Below are 14964 nucleotides of genomic sequence, written 5' to 3'. Positions count from 1 at the left end.
CATTACTATCGTATATTATATGTGATGCCATCTTACCAAGTTTATTGTTAGGACTAAAACTAGAACAACTAAGAATTAAAGAAGAATGTAATAAAAAAATGTCATTAATTCTTAGTTGTTCCAGAACTCGCCATAGTTGGCTTTAGATTTTTATAACTGGGTTGGAGGGTTGTTCCCTCACTCATTAGATTCCTGTTGCACTTTGGTTCATCTGCTGGTAAAGTCAAGAAGATTCGATGAGGCATTATTTCTTCTGAGAAACTTGATTACTGAAGAGGGCACTCCTCCATTGGTGTTGTTGGAAGTATTGATAGAGAGTTATCGAAGATGTTGCTCTAGTATTGCGGCTTTTGATGCATTGGTGAGGGCTTGTACTCAGGTTGGGGCTACTGAAGGTGCTTATGATGTCATCTATAATTTAAGGAGCCGGGATTGTTTCATTACTATTCATGCTTGGAACAATTTCCTAAATCACTTGTTGCAATTGAATGAAATCGATAGGTTTTGGAATTTGTATAGAGGAATGGGTTCTTTTGGTTACATGGAAAATGTGAATACTTTTAACTTGGTTATTTATGCTCTGTGTAAGGAATGCCGACTAGTGGAAGCTATTTCAGTGTTATATAAGATGATGAAGGGTGAAATTTTCCCCAGTGTAGTCTCGTTTAACATAATCATAGACGCGGCATGCAAGATTAGCAACTTGGGTCTTTCCTTGAAACTTTTTAAAAAGATGACCATGATGTTAGGGGGATTTTGTTTGGCCCAATTCTGTTACTTACAACTCCATAATCAACGGATTCTGTAAGAATGGGAAATTATTACTTGCAGAAGAGATGCTTCGTAAAATGGTCAAGATAGGTATAGAGCCGAGTGTTCGAACATATGCTACTTTGATAGATGGTTATGCTAGGTGGGGAAGTTTGGAGGAGGCACTGAGGCTTTGTAATGTAATGGTGGAAAGGGGATTGGTCCCTAATAATGTTGTTTACAATTCGATTTTACATTGGCTTTATCATGAATGAGGTATTGAGGAAGCTTCTTTGCTACTAGCTGACATGATTGATAAGCATATATGCCCTGATCACTACTCCTATACAATCCTTACCAAAGGCCTTTGCAGAAAAGGATATCTGACTGAAGCTCTTAAGCTTCATAGCCAGATTTTAGAACATAACCTAATACAGGATTCTTTTTTTCATAACATACTTCTTAACCATATATGCAAAAGGAAAAACATGGCGGTTGCCAAGCAACTATTGGGCAGCATGATTACCCATGGCCTAGCTCCTGATGTTTATACATATGGAACTGTGATTGATGGATACTGTAAACTAGGTAACACAAACGATGCGCTTCAAGTTTTTGATTGGATGATAAAGATGGATGAGAAGCCTAACTTGACAATATAAAATTCTGTCATTAATGGTCTGTGTAAAATGGCCTCAATAGATGCTGTAGAATACATAGTTGATGAATTGCGAAAGAGAAGATTATTTGATGCAACGACCTTTAATACCTTAATTAGTGGATATTGCACTGGCGGACAGATTGATAAAGTATCGAAATGAAGAGCTTGGGAATTTCTGCGAATAGAGTCACGTATAATACACTGATAAACCTTCTCTGCAAGTGTGGTTGCGAGGAAGAAGCAAACGAATTGATGAAGATGATGATTGTCCAGGGTATTCGGCCTGATTTTGTAACATACACTACACTTGTTACTCACTTCATCAAGACATGTAGTCCTGATGAGGTGATTGCATTGCATGACTACATGATTCTAAAGGGAGTAGTCCCTCACCAGAAAACATATGATACCGTTGTAGCACCACTTCTTTTAGAAGAAGGAAGAAAGAAAAAGTCATAATACATGTATAGCAGTGTAAAAGGTTGTTCGGTCTCACAGTTTGTCACTTTTCCATTTTTTTTTTTAACATTAACAGATCATACCATTCATTCTTTGGTGTACCAACCACATTTCTGTCAATTCATGTTATTTCATTTTAATTTTGATGTCCTACATTAGCTTATCTTTTCTTAATTATATATTGTACACTGGAAGTGCATTTTGCTAATTTTTGATACATAAATTGATATGCAGCTTGATTTATTATGTATGATTTATAAATAAAAATATATTTTTTGAATAGTCTCAACAAACCAATTGAGGTAACATAGCTCTTATTGCTGGATTTTGATTCTTGAATAACGTCATTTTTTTTTTTAGCCATTCATTAATGTAAAGAGCCTTCTATATTTATGCGCTTAGCTGGAGGATTGTGAGCCAGTGAGCCACTGTATTTTCTATGGGAAAAATATATTTATATTCTTTGATGTTAGAAACTTAGAATATTTACTCGATAAAGTAGAATGTAACAATGATGAGGGATTTAAATAATTTATACAAGCATGATTCCTTTTTCATAAATTTATCAAAAAGAATAGGTCACATTTCAGATAATAAAATTATAGTATATGTTAATATAATTACCGCTGATAGCAGTTATTGCAACATTTAGACATTTTTAAAATAAGATAAAATTAGAGAAAAATAAAAATTAGCCAATAAGTAGTCAACATGCATTTTGGACGTACAGTTCTAAAAATTCGAGTGTGTAGTTTTTGGAAGTTTTAGATGTGCAAACTTTACATAAATAATTATAAACTAGTAACTATGCATAATAGAATAAAATGACAGTTATAACTAACTCAGATATAATCACATTCTGAGATGTAGTAATTCTAAAAATAATCGCTGCATATTTATTTTTGACCTGGTAATAGTAGGAAAGCATAAATTGCTGAAAGCCTTTGAACAAAATTACACAGATCTCATGTAAACCAAAATAAGAGCACACCACATGTATTAACTAGTTGATTCTAGCTACTAGCTAGGTCTGGCTGTATTAATAAGAGTCAATTACACAGTATAACAAAATGATCATAATTCATAAGGTCATGCATGAGACAATTAACATAGGCTATTAAATGCACAACATACAAGCTTAACCTACTCTCTCTCTCTCTCTCTCTCTCTCTCTCTCTCTCTCTCTCTCTCTCTCTCTCTCTCAATTGAATAAGTTATTTAAAGATTAGATTTCACTTAATTTTTTTTCAAGTTAATTTAAGTGAATCTTTATGAAGCATAAAGTTTTAGTGCTAAATTTTAATTGTTTTTAATATTTGCATTTTTTTATTTCAAACATCTTATTTTATTTAATTTTAGTTTTGTTAAAATTAATTTTTTTCCCAACATATTCATTTTTCTATTATTATTATTTTCTTTTAAATAACAGCAACAATCATAATTATAGGAACCATAATGGTAATTAGTGTTTAATAGTAAAAATAATAGAAGAATAATAAAAGAAAAAAATAATATTCCGAAAAAAGATTTAAAGAATAAAAAAATGTTTGAAAAAATATTTAATTTTAATTAAAATATAAAAATATGGCAATAAAATCTAGAAACAAAATAAAACTTAACCCAAAACTAACAAAAGGACAACAAAGAATAGTTTACCCATAAATTAATGCAAATAGGGAATTTGCTGGATTTCTGATTTTCTGATTTCATGAGTTAATTTTATTGATGGTTAATTTATTTAATTTATTGAATGCTGGAAAGATTCTGAATTCAATTTAATTTTCATTCTGAGTTTGGAATTGGATTCAATTTAGTTTTGAGTTGTTTATGTGTTGAAAAAGTGGCGTTATTCTTTACAATAAAGGGTACCTGAAGCCTGCAGTGCGATGAGTGAATCCATGTTTATGGCTGTTGCGTTAAACCCTCCCAAAAACCCTTCAAAATCAACCTCACACCCGCTCTTCCGCCTCCCCCAACCTCCTCCGCACTCACTTTCAAACCAAACAACAATTTCGCCACACTCTCCGCCGCCGCACAACCACAACAACAAGAACACGCCCCTCTGCTCGACACTCTTCGCAACAGCACATGCAAGAACCAAGTGCTCCAATCCATCAGAACCACCTCCCCCTTCAACTGCCTCTCCGAAACAAATCTTCACCATACGGTTCCTGCCCTCACCTCCAAAACCAGGGGAAAGGTGCATATTTCCTTCTTTAATCCCTCTCCAATTTATCTACTCCTTAATACAAATGAATGGAAGTTGAGATTTCTAGTAAAATTGCAACAGTAATATAAAAGCAAAAACATTGTACTAAAAAAAATCATTTGAAAAATTGATGAATTTGGTTACTTGTGGTCTTATGGCACATGTTAGAGACATATATGATAGTGAAGAGTACCTTGTTTTGGTTACTACTGATCGCCAAAGTGCATTTGATAGAATTCTTGCTTCAATTCCCTTCAAGGGACAGGTTTTGTGTTCTTATTCTCTATCCTTGTTCTTTGTATGAACAGTTTACTTGGTTGATCATGGATCACACTCAATGTTCTTTATTCCCACTTGCAGGTTCTTAACCAGACAAGCTTGTGGTGGTTTGAGAGAACCCAGCATATAACTGCTAATGCCGTTGTGTCCACTCCTGATCCTAATGTTACCATAGCAAAGAAATATTCTGTTTTCCCTGTTGAGTTTGTTGGTGAGTATTTTGTTAATTGGTATTTTGGATTGGTGCTTGCATACACATTTTATCAAATGATTTCAATGGCTATGAATTGGCATATATGTTTGGTATAAGTTGTGGAGGAGGAGTTAGTTTACTGGAAATGATAGCTTGAAAAGTACGATAGAAATAGAATATATTTTTCCGGAGCAACTGGGATAGAAGTAAACATTGCAGTAATCATTAAGTGCTCTACGTTTATTCACGCTACCCAAACTTCAACATGCTATGCTCATTCTTTATTCATGTTGCTATCAATATTGTCAAAATATTTTCTTTACAAAAGCGGAGATGAGGATTCCAGAAACTGTTTGTTGACACTTTATTACTGTTGGTTTGTAGCTAGAGGGTTTGTGATCGGAAGTACTGATACTTCATTATGGACAGTCTACAATAAAGGCATCCGGAACTATTGTGGCAATGCCCTCCCAGATGGTGAGGTCCCTATATTTTTTGTTTTGCATTCTTACAATTGTTTGTCTCTTTATTTAATAGGCTATAATATTATATAACACATAACAGGTTTGGTTAAAAACCAAAAGCTGGCTGAAAATATACTCACACCTACAACCAAAGCTGCAGATCATGATGTTCCTGTAACTCCAGATGAGGTATTATTCCTTGTACTCTCATCTGCATCTATCTTTTCAATACAATTAGTTACAGTGAAAGACTAGTTTTAGAGACCAAAGGAATGAATAGGCAGATCAAATAATGTTGCAGGAATAAGAAATAATAGGTAGATCTATCTTATTATGATGTTTTTTTCTTCCTTCTTTTTTTAAAAAAGACAGCGTCAATGTTTTTCTTCATGTGGATAAGATTATTTTCTTAAGAACCTAGTTCATATCATACAGTACATTTGCTTCTTGATACTAGTGAGGTTATGATTAATGATGGATAATATTTTTACTATTTTTTAATAGTTTTCTTTTATCTAACCTTCTCAATTCTTTTTATAATCTATTTCCCTTGCAGATTATAGAAAGGGGATTAATGACAAGAGCTGATTATGAGGAAGTCAGCAAAAAAGCTTTAAGTCTATTTGAATACGGTCAGGTAATTAAGCATTTTATCATGTCATTTGTAAATTTTGTGAACGAAAAAAAATAACAACATGCCTTCTCAATGTATCCCAAGACAGTAACGACACATTCTCAATGTATGTGCTATCTGTTATTTGGATTATAGAGATGAATAGATGGTGTACACTTATTTTTCAATGAAAATTTCTAACTTGTCCATGTATTCTTTTCAATAATGCCTTACTGGAACAAAAGTATAAATACCATCTCCTTGTGATGAGTGGAAAGCTTATCTTTATTATTGTTGTGATGCAATTTGACTTTTGACATTGGCTTGCTTTGATAAAATTTGAATTTCCAGTGTGTGGCTTCAGAACATGGCCTTATATTGGTTGACACAAAGTATGAATTTGGGAAGGCAGAGGACGGTTCAATTATGTTGACTGATGAGGTTCAGTGAATCCCTGATGTTTATTAGATTCTGAAATGCACTCCACACAATTTATGAATATAGAATAAGGTTTCATTTTTGAAAATTGTAGGTGCACACTCCTGATCCAAGTAGATATTGGATTGCCAATTCTTATCTTGAGCGCTTTCAAAATGGTTTGGAGCCTGAAAATGTTGATAAGGTGCTCTATATATTTTATTTTTTTGCTTAAAGGTTTAGGAATATGTTAGCTTATTCTAAATTACTAGTTTTTGTTCTCTTCATTCATAAAATATGGACAATTAAATAATCTGTTGATTTTTAAAAAATAAATTTTTAGGAGTTCTTGAGGCTGTGGTTCAAAAATCACTGCAACCCTTATGAAGATGAGGTATTTTTATTTTATGCTTGTAATTAACTAGATTGTATGCTTTAATAAGGTTTCAAATCACACTAACGAATCTTGTTCAGGTTCTTCCTGAAGCTCCTGAAGATCTTGTTTGCGAATTGTCTTGGCGGTATTTCTAAAACTTCCTCCTTTTTTTCCACTTGATATGAGCTTCTTTGTGATAAATACACAGATAAATTGCCTATAGAATCATGTGTTTCTTGGTTTTAGGAACCAGAATTGCTTGAATTAATCATTCAATTTTTACACAAGGATGCTTCAACCATGGTTTTGGTTGCATGGCACGTCTGTCATGTCTAATCCTCATTCAAATAGATCTATCTGCTGCTTTATTTCTCCAAACCAACGTGTAATCTTGTCGTTATACTAATTCTGTTGGACAGATACATTTTCTTGTATGAGACTATAACAAAATCAAAGTTTGAGGTGCTGCAGTCTGAGGTAATCCATATGTTTCAACATTTTGTTTTGGCTATCTATTATCTGATAAAGTCATAGGAATATAACTCCATTTCCTTTTGCAGGAGCCAATACATGAGCAAATATCACGAAATGTTGCATCTACACTAGCATCTTTGAAGTAGCTTGGGAATGTCGAGACTTTTTCAATTATGTATTCTATAGACCCCTTTCTGAGGATATATTTAAAACTTACAAGCAGCAGAAATTCTACCAAGAAGTGTTTTTTTAAATAAAAGAAATTATATAAATAAAGCTTAAAACCAAAAGACAAATGAACATTTAACTCTCATAGAAATCATGCTTGGTCTTTGCCAATTGCGCCATGTATTTAACTTGTATACTTGTCAACCAAACCGATGTCTTTGGCACACATTGTTACTGAATAACGAATGATGAATAGTTCATTAACTTATGTCACATTGCTCTGGATCTTTCTTTCTTCTTATACTCTCTCTCTTCACATGAAGTCTCAGGGAATATTGCTCTGCTTCTTTGCTTGGTAATATAACTATGATCAGTCATCTTTGTAGTTTAGGGAATTTTTTTATCTTAATTTTTAAGGTTAAATAGGTATATTTTGAAGGATAGCAAAGCCATCCTTTTTTTTGGGTATTGATATCAAAGTCATCTTTATTCAATTAGTTTTCCTTTTGGATTAACAAATTAATTGAGAAGACAAAAAGATGGATGGAGATTCAGTGAAGTTAATAGGATTTTGGGGTAGTCCAGCTGTTCTAAGAGTGAAGTGGGCACTAGCAGTTAAAGGAATAGAGTGCCAATATGTGGAAGAAGATCTCAGCAACAACAAGAGTGACATGCTCCTTAAATACAACCCTGTCTACAAAAAGGTACCTGTTCTTGTGCACCAGGGTAAGCCCCTTGCTGAATCACTGCTCATTCTTGATTATATTGATGAGACTTGGAAGCAAAACCCTCTTCTTCCACATTCTCCTTATGAAAGGGCCTTGGTAAGATTCTGGTCCAAATTTGTTGATGACAAGGTAAGAGAGTTGCAACTCCATATTTAGTATCAATCATTTATAGAACTGAGAAAAATAGTTTTAGAGACTATTATGAATTATCAAATCCTCTGAATCATTTAGTTACTAAAAACACTAAAAGCATTTATTTTTAGTAAAGATATATTCAGACACAAAATATAGAATTTTTCTGTGTGTGCTATGAGAGCAGATAAATGCTCATACTCTTGACTATTTATTGTCTTAGTTTGATGTTAGTTTTTTTTTATTAATATTTTTATTTTACCTGTAATGCTTATGTGCAAGACAATTAATTAATGAGAGCAAGAATAATGATTTATTCTCCATACACTTAAGAATAACTCCAAAATATAGAGACAAAAATATGACCTAAAATTGTGTCTCTGTCTTTATTACTAGATTTTAGACATATTACAAATTGCACAAATTTCTATAAATAAGTGGTTATAATTAAATGTGGAGTCAAAATTGTGTACTTCACAAAGATGATAGAATTTCTTATTACAAATGAAGGATAATTTTAAAAAATGTTACGTATTTATTCATGAAAAATCAGCTTTATGTATATATATATATATATATATATATATATATATATATATATATATATATATATATATATATATATATATATATATATGTTATCAGTCTAAAATCAGTCCAAGCATTTTGAACACAATGATGCACCATGTAATTAAGATCATTGGATTATGTTAAAAAAAATCCAACGGTTGAGATGATATTAATTTAAAACTTTTTAAAAATTAAATCAAAGGATATAATATGTTTCAAAATTCTAAAAAGACCCATCCTCTTCCTTAGAGTAAAACAAAACCCTCCCTGCCTGTCTGCTGATCTGGGTAAGGCAGATTAAAACGAAATCCTACTCTGTCTCTGTGTGCTAATCTGGGAAATGCTTTCTTGGACGAATGCCGACGACATCATCCCGAATGCCAGCGTTACCAATGTTAATGCCAAGAATGCCATGACACCGATGTTGTCGAGGACAATGGTGAAGGGGAAGAGCAAGATTACATGGTTTAGGTGACAAGAAGACACGGATGGGGATATAATCATGTGTTACTGTGGTCATTGACGCCCCGTTGGTGGTTTCGAGCTCCTTCTCGAATCTCGTAAGAATTTTTTCAATGCCAATTTCTGAGAAATCACTTGTTAGATCTCAGTAGAACTACACTCAAGATTGTAATTACTATAATATAGAAAGCAAATTCAACAAAATCACAATTGCAGATTGTACGATAACAATTTTTTGTGTGCAAAGATTTAATTCTGAAAATTTTATGCTATATTACTGGAAGAAGGTTTAAAATAAGAATTTACATAGTACTTGCATTCAATTTCTGATTATGTGGATATAAAAGGGAGCTTCATGGGTTGCAATTTTGTTGATTTTTTCATTATGATTCTATTGTTTGTAGAAGACGTTAATTACTTTATTGTGATTTTTCTCCTTTGTGTTAGAATAAATTGTAATATGGTTACCTACCTGCCTTGTTTCAATAGTTAAATATGAACAGTTAAATATGACAGCAAAACTATTCTGGTCAACTCCTTTGAGCCTTGCCATGGAAATTTGAAAGTCCACTACTCTTGAAATATATCCCCTCTGACCATTATGTCCCAAATGCTTCTTACTATTCATAGAACTAGGAAAAATAACTAAATGCATGAGCATTAAGCTTGGTTTAGTATTCTCTCATTTTGACTTATTGGCTTGTTTTTACTTTTGTGTGGTTTAGGTCTATTAAACTTCTAATTTGGTGAGTCTAAGTTAAGTCCATGACAATAGAGGCATCAGAATCAAGAGTGAAATTTCATTCACCAATGGAGATTGGGAGCAGGTGGTCATAAAACCTTTTAGCATATTTTTGTTTCATTCTACTAATAAACTTTTGGCACAGCTGGAGCCTGAATTCCAACCACCAATATCAGAAGTGGTTCAAGTCTTAGTACGGTTGGTGCAGCGAGCCAACATGAGCAGGCAAACTACATTTGGATCTGATCAAGGAGGATCCAATTGAGGGAGTGATGTACCCGCCATATATGATGATATGTGAATGGGAACATAATCCTTGTGTCATTCTTGAAAAGAAATGTAGTTATCACTATCTTCTGATGTACTAAGAAAATGGATGAAAGAATGTCTCAATTGTTATTTTATTGAATAATTTTATTTTATTTGAGCTAAAGAGTTCAGTTTTGTTATTAGTGAACCTAGATGATTCTTTTTGTTCCATTTTTTATTTTTTATTATATTGAATTGGTTGTTTATAATGTTATGTGTATAGCTGAATTCAATAAATTTGGATAACTTTTTTCTTTGGCCAAGAAACTTGCTCTTTTTTCCTTGTGAAAATCATATTGGATTTCTTGCAACTTTGAGGTTGATATCTGAAGAATTATTACTTTCATGCATATATATTAATGACATCTTCCAAATTTTTTAGCTATATTCTTTAGGTTTTCATATGGTTAGTAACTTTGGTTTAGACGAATCTTTGACAGACATAAAACTTTCTTGTCATGAAATTGTACTTGAAAAGCTTTTGATTATTGCATAACTGATTTGAATGGCAATTTAGCATGGCATAAAGCTTCGATGGTTGAATTGGAGGTAAAATATTAACCAAAGTTTTCTTGATATGGTGTAGGATGTAAGATCAAAACACAAAAAAATCATACAAAACTGTATATTGTAAGTATAAAAAGAATGGTTAAGTTTCTTCATCAATTTTTCATCATTTAGATTCCACGAAGGATTCAATATAAAGCAATATTGAAGACTTGCAATATGATTAACTAAAAGTCTAAAATAAATTATTCATTCATCGGTAACAACTTAATGTATAAAAAACTACTTAAAAGCAATTCGGAAAAGAAAATATCAATGATACATCATACTTCATCCAAATTATACTAGCATCAAATCTTATAAAAGAAGACAGCATGGTCAAAAGGCACCACCAGAAAGCGGCCCTTTTAGGCACAATAGTGTGTATATGATTTTCCTAGAAGAATTTCAAAAGCTTCTATATTTTTTACCAATCCTACTTTCACCCTGCTATTATACACAAATGCAAAATTAGATCTCATTGTAGATAGATAGCTAGAAAAATGCAAAACTACAAAATAGGAGAGAAAATAAACATATTTAGCATAACCATTAAAAAGCATTTTTCAATTTTGATCAAGTATCGACCCCTTTTTAAATGTCATCTTCACATGAAGTCCTTCTTGCTTTGTTGTCCCTATCCCAATATGCAGGCATGTATTTGTCAAGAGATAGTTTCCCACTAAATGATTCAAGTGGCTCTTCTAACAGAAGACCGCTGTAATGTTGCTGCATCTACAAACTCGTGTCCATGACCATGTCACCATTCAGTATACGAAGAACCTTGAATAAACAAGTAGAAACAATTTTTGAAACAGTTAGGCACTTAGGCAGAGAACACAACCTCAAATGTCAGAGCTTCTATCCTGTCCTATAAATATTCTGCCCTGTCAGAGATCCAACTACTATGGAAAGAAATCCATAGGAATAATCTAGTTCCAAATTACACATTTTGGTACACTGCTAACTTTGCTAACAAATTTTGAACTACAAAAAATTATTAAGAATATGTTTATTATATAAATCAAATACAAGATTGAGTCAGGCCAGTTCAAAATTATTCTGTTACATCACAAACGGACCAGGCATAATTTTAAAGAAACATAAACAAAGAAATTTAAACTCTTCTTTGATTGATGCAATGGATGGTTCTGCTCCGCCTCATCATCATCATTTGCCCCTAAGATTTAAGAGACATAAACACAGAAATTGAACTAGAACATCATGAACAGAAACATAAACACAGAAATTGAAATCAAAATCATAAAAACAAATACCAAAATTTTTTAACCCTCATAAACAGAACCCAAAAAAATTCAAACAACCAAATAATCAGAACAAAACAAATAATTGAATGAAATGAATGAAATAAACTCATAAAAAATAATAAGTACAACAAAAAAACAATTGAATGAATTCAACGAAACAGATTCATACATCAAGAACATAAAAGGAACAAAAAAAAAATGAAATCAATCAATGAAGCAAATTCATATATACCTAAGTCTGAGGCTCCATTGAAACTCTGGAAGTAGAGCACCACAGCGCTGACGACGATGCTGACTCGCTGAGACCCACGCCACCACTCTGAGGCTGAAGACGAATGACGCGAAGAGAGAAGAGAGATACTGAGAATGAATGAGACAATGAGGTACTGGGCTGAGTGATGAGTTATTTTGGTGAAAAATAAATTTCTCCCAAAACACACGAATCTAACCGGCAAGTGTACCGGGTCGTATCAAGTAATAAAAACTCACGGGAGTGAGGTCGATCCCACAGGGATTGAAGGATTGAGCAATTTTAGCTTAGTGGTTAATTTAGTCAAGCGAATCAAGATTTGGTTGAGTGTTTTGTGACTTGCAGAAATTAAATTGCATGGAAGTAAAGAGAACAGGGAATTAAAGTGCTGAATCTTAAAGAACAAGAAATTAAATGGCAGAAACTTAAAGTGCAAGAAATGTAAATGGCTGGAAATGTAAAGGGGATTGGGGATTGGATTTGCAGAATTTAAACAAAGGAAAGTAAATAGCATCAAACAGAAGAGTAAAAGAGAATTGGGATTGAATCGGATATGAAGCAGAAAAGTAAATGAACATAGAAAGCAGTAAACAGAGAATTAAAATGGGAATTTAGATCTCAGGACCCAGAGACTAGAAAACCAAGTCTAGATCTCAATGCCTTCCTAGATCCAACAAGAACAATTGTAAGGGAATTGTAAATTGCAAGGAAAGTAGATGAGAATCAAGTAATAGAAACGGAAATTCAAATTCAGGAAATAAAGCAGAGAGATCCAAGGATGAGATTGAAACAGAATTTCTCCAATTCTCCAACCCAAGATCCAAGACAATTGTAATTGAAATTGAAAACAATAAAACTGAGAGGAAGAGAAGTGAATTCTCCTTCCCCAAGACAAAGAAATTAAAGATCACTCAATATCCAAAGCTCTCCGAAAACTATTATGAAAATTCCAAAAGAAAGCTCCCCGAATAACTTGAATTCTATCCTATTTATACACTTTCTTCAATTGATCCTCAAGCCTTGAGTTGGGCCTTTGCTCTTGGTGGAATTGGGTTGAAAGAGGCCTTGGTTGATTGCTCTTGGAGTTTGGAGAAGAACCAAAGTGAACCAATTGAACCGGGTTTGAGTTTTGCAAAAGTTGGAGCTGAAGTTGGAGCTAAAGTTAGGGGTCTAACTTTGGCTCCAACTTTTCATAGCAGCCCACATAATTTGCTGCCATCAACGTTGGCCTTGCCTTGTGTGCTTGTGGCGCCAACGTTAGCCTCCAAGTTAGGGGGCTAACGTTGGCGCAAACGTTGGCCCTTCTCCCTTTGTAATTCATGTGCCAACGTTAGCCTCCAAGTTAGGGGGCTAACGTTGGCGCAAACGTTGGTGCCCAGGGGAGATCTTCTCAAGTTCCAACGTTAGCCTCCAAGTTAGGGGGCTAACGTTGGGGCTAACTTTTGCTCCTCTTCCTTGAATATTTATGTGCCAACGTTAGCCTCCAAGTTAGGGGGCTAACGTTGGCGCAAACGTGGGATGGCCAGAGAGGAAATTTCAAGTTCCAACGTTAGCCTCCAAGTTAGGGGGCTAACGTTGGGGCTAACTTCTTGCTTCCTGGTTCAATTTCACTTATTCCATTGTCCTCTCTTCACTCCTAGCCATTCCTCTTTGCTTCAACCTTTCTCCAAGCTTTCTTCACCTATCATTAATCAACCAAACTCATCAAAGCTATGCTCAAAATCATGAGATATTCAATCTTTCATAATATGCAACAAATATAGCCTAAAACCTCATGAAATGACATGAATTCATATATGGTTGGTTCAATCAAGGGAAACATGAAAATCTACTCAATTCGCTTGCTTGTAGCTCAAGAAAGTGCATAATTCTAATGAAAACAAAAGAAAAAGACTAGCTAAAATAGGCTAGGATGACTTGTCATCACTGAGGAGATGTAGAAAAATATCACAGCTTCTTTCCACCATTTTTTTTAATCGCTTTAAGTTCTTAATTGAAAAATTCTATGCAATTGACAAATCTAGGAACTCATTAATCAAACCCTAAATCAACTTCCAAACACAACTCACACTATTAACTCTACATTGACAAGTAAAAATATGATTTTACTTTTCATAACATCGAAAAATCAAGTTAGAAATGAAGCACAATGTTGAGAGAGGAAACCTGAATTATAGCTCCAATTGAACAGAGCAGAGCTTCAGGCGGCGGCGGCGGTGAAGAAATACACAGTCACGGTGGCAGAGGATGGAGAAAAATGTGGACTTAGGGTTGAATGGAGTGCGTACGAAGAGAAGCAAAAACGAAAGGAATTTGTGGTAAATGTAAAAAAATAATAATTACTATTAAACTCCCATATGAGGCATATTTATAAATTATTATTTGTGCACATCAGAAAAGCTCAAAAGAGTTGATAGATAGACACTGTTTTCAGTATATATTTGTATTCTCATATGTATTATATGCAAGTTGTTGATTTAGTGGCTATTTTTTGTGGACACGAGTTAATTTAATTGTGTGTGACTTTTAACTCTTCACAGTGTATGCCAACGGTTGTGGCAGCATTTTCCAATGTAGGAGAAGAGCAACAGAAGGCGGCAGAAGAAGCTCGAGAGAATCTGAAGAAGCTTGAGGTTGGACTTGAGGGAAAACGCTTCTTTGGAGGTGATAACATTGGCTTTGCAGACATTGCTATTGGCTGGCTTCCATACTGGATCGGAATAGTTGAGGAAGTTGTGGCCATCAACCTTATTGATGCAGAGTAATGCCTAAGCTTTACTCATGGTTCCATGCTTTTATTGACATTCCAATTATCAAAGAACTCATGCCTCCTCGGCATAAATTGCTCCATAACACCAAGGCATTCCTTCAAGCGTAGACATCATCCCCTTTGA

At 33.8% G+C, this 14964-nt stretch overlaps 1 protein-coding gene and 2 pseudogenes across 1 annotated transcript; all 3 read left to right on the top strand.

Moving 5' to 3' along the window:
* Positions 1 to 24: 24 nt before the first annotated feature.
* On the top strand, positions 25 to 1933 carry LOC148578648 (uncharacterized; annotated as a pseudogene).
* A 1891-nt stretch (positions 1934 to 3824) lies between these two features.
* LOC107619864 (phosphoribosylaminoimidazole-succinocarboxamide synthase, chloroplastic-like) lies at positions 3825 to 7041 on the top strand (the record flags this gene model as incomplete). The annotated part of the gene is made up of 12 exons (XM_088503138.1): positions 3825 to 4070; positions 4243 to 4344; positions 4440 to 4569; positions 4936 to 5028; positions 5116 to 5204; positions 5572 to 5652; positions 5980 to 6069; positions 6161 to 6250; positions 6389 to 6439; positions 6520 to 6566; positions 6841 to 6898; positions 6982 to 7041. Coding segments are annotated over 12 exons (1137 nt in total), but the record flags the coding sequence as incomplete, so codon positions are not given.
* A 561-nt stretch (positions 7042 to 7602) lies between these two features.
* On the top strand, positions 7603 to 14948 carry LOC110268589 (glutathione transferase GST 23-like; annotated as a pseudogene).
* Positions 14949 to 14964: the final 16 nt, after the last annotated feature.

Source organism: Arachis ipaensis, chromosome B1 (assembly GCF_059453495.1).
Source record: "Arachis ipaensis isolate K30076 ecotype BB chromosome B1, ASM5945349v1, whole genome shotgun sequence".
NCBI lineage: Eukaryota > Viridiplantae > Streptophyta > Magnoliopsida > Fabales > Fabaceae > Arachis > Arachis ipaensis.
This window is presented reverse-complemented; position numbering and strand designations above follow the sequence as displayed.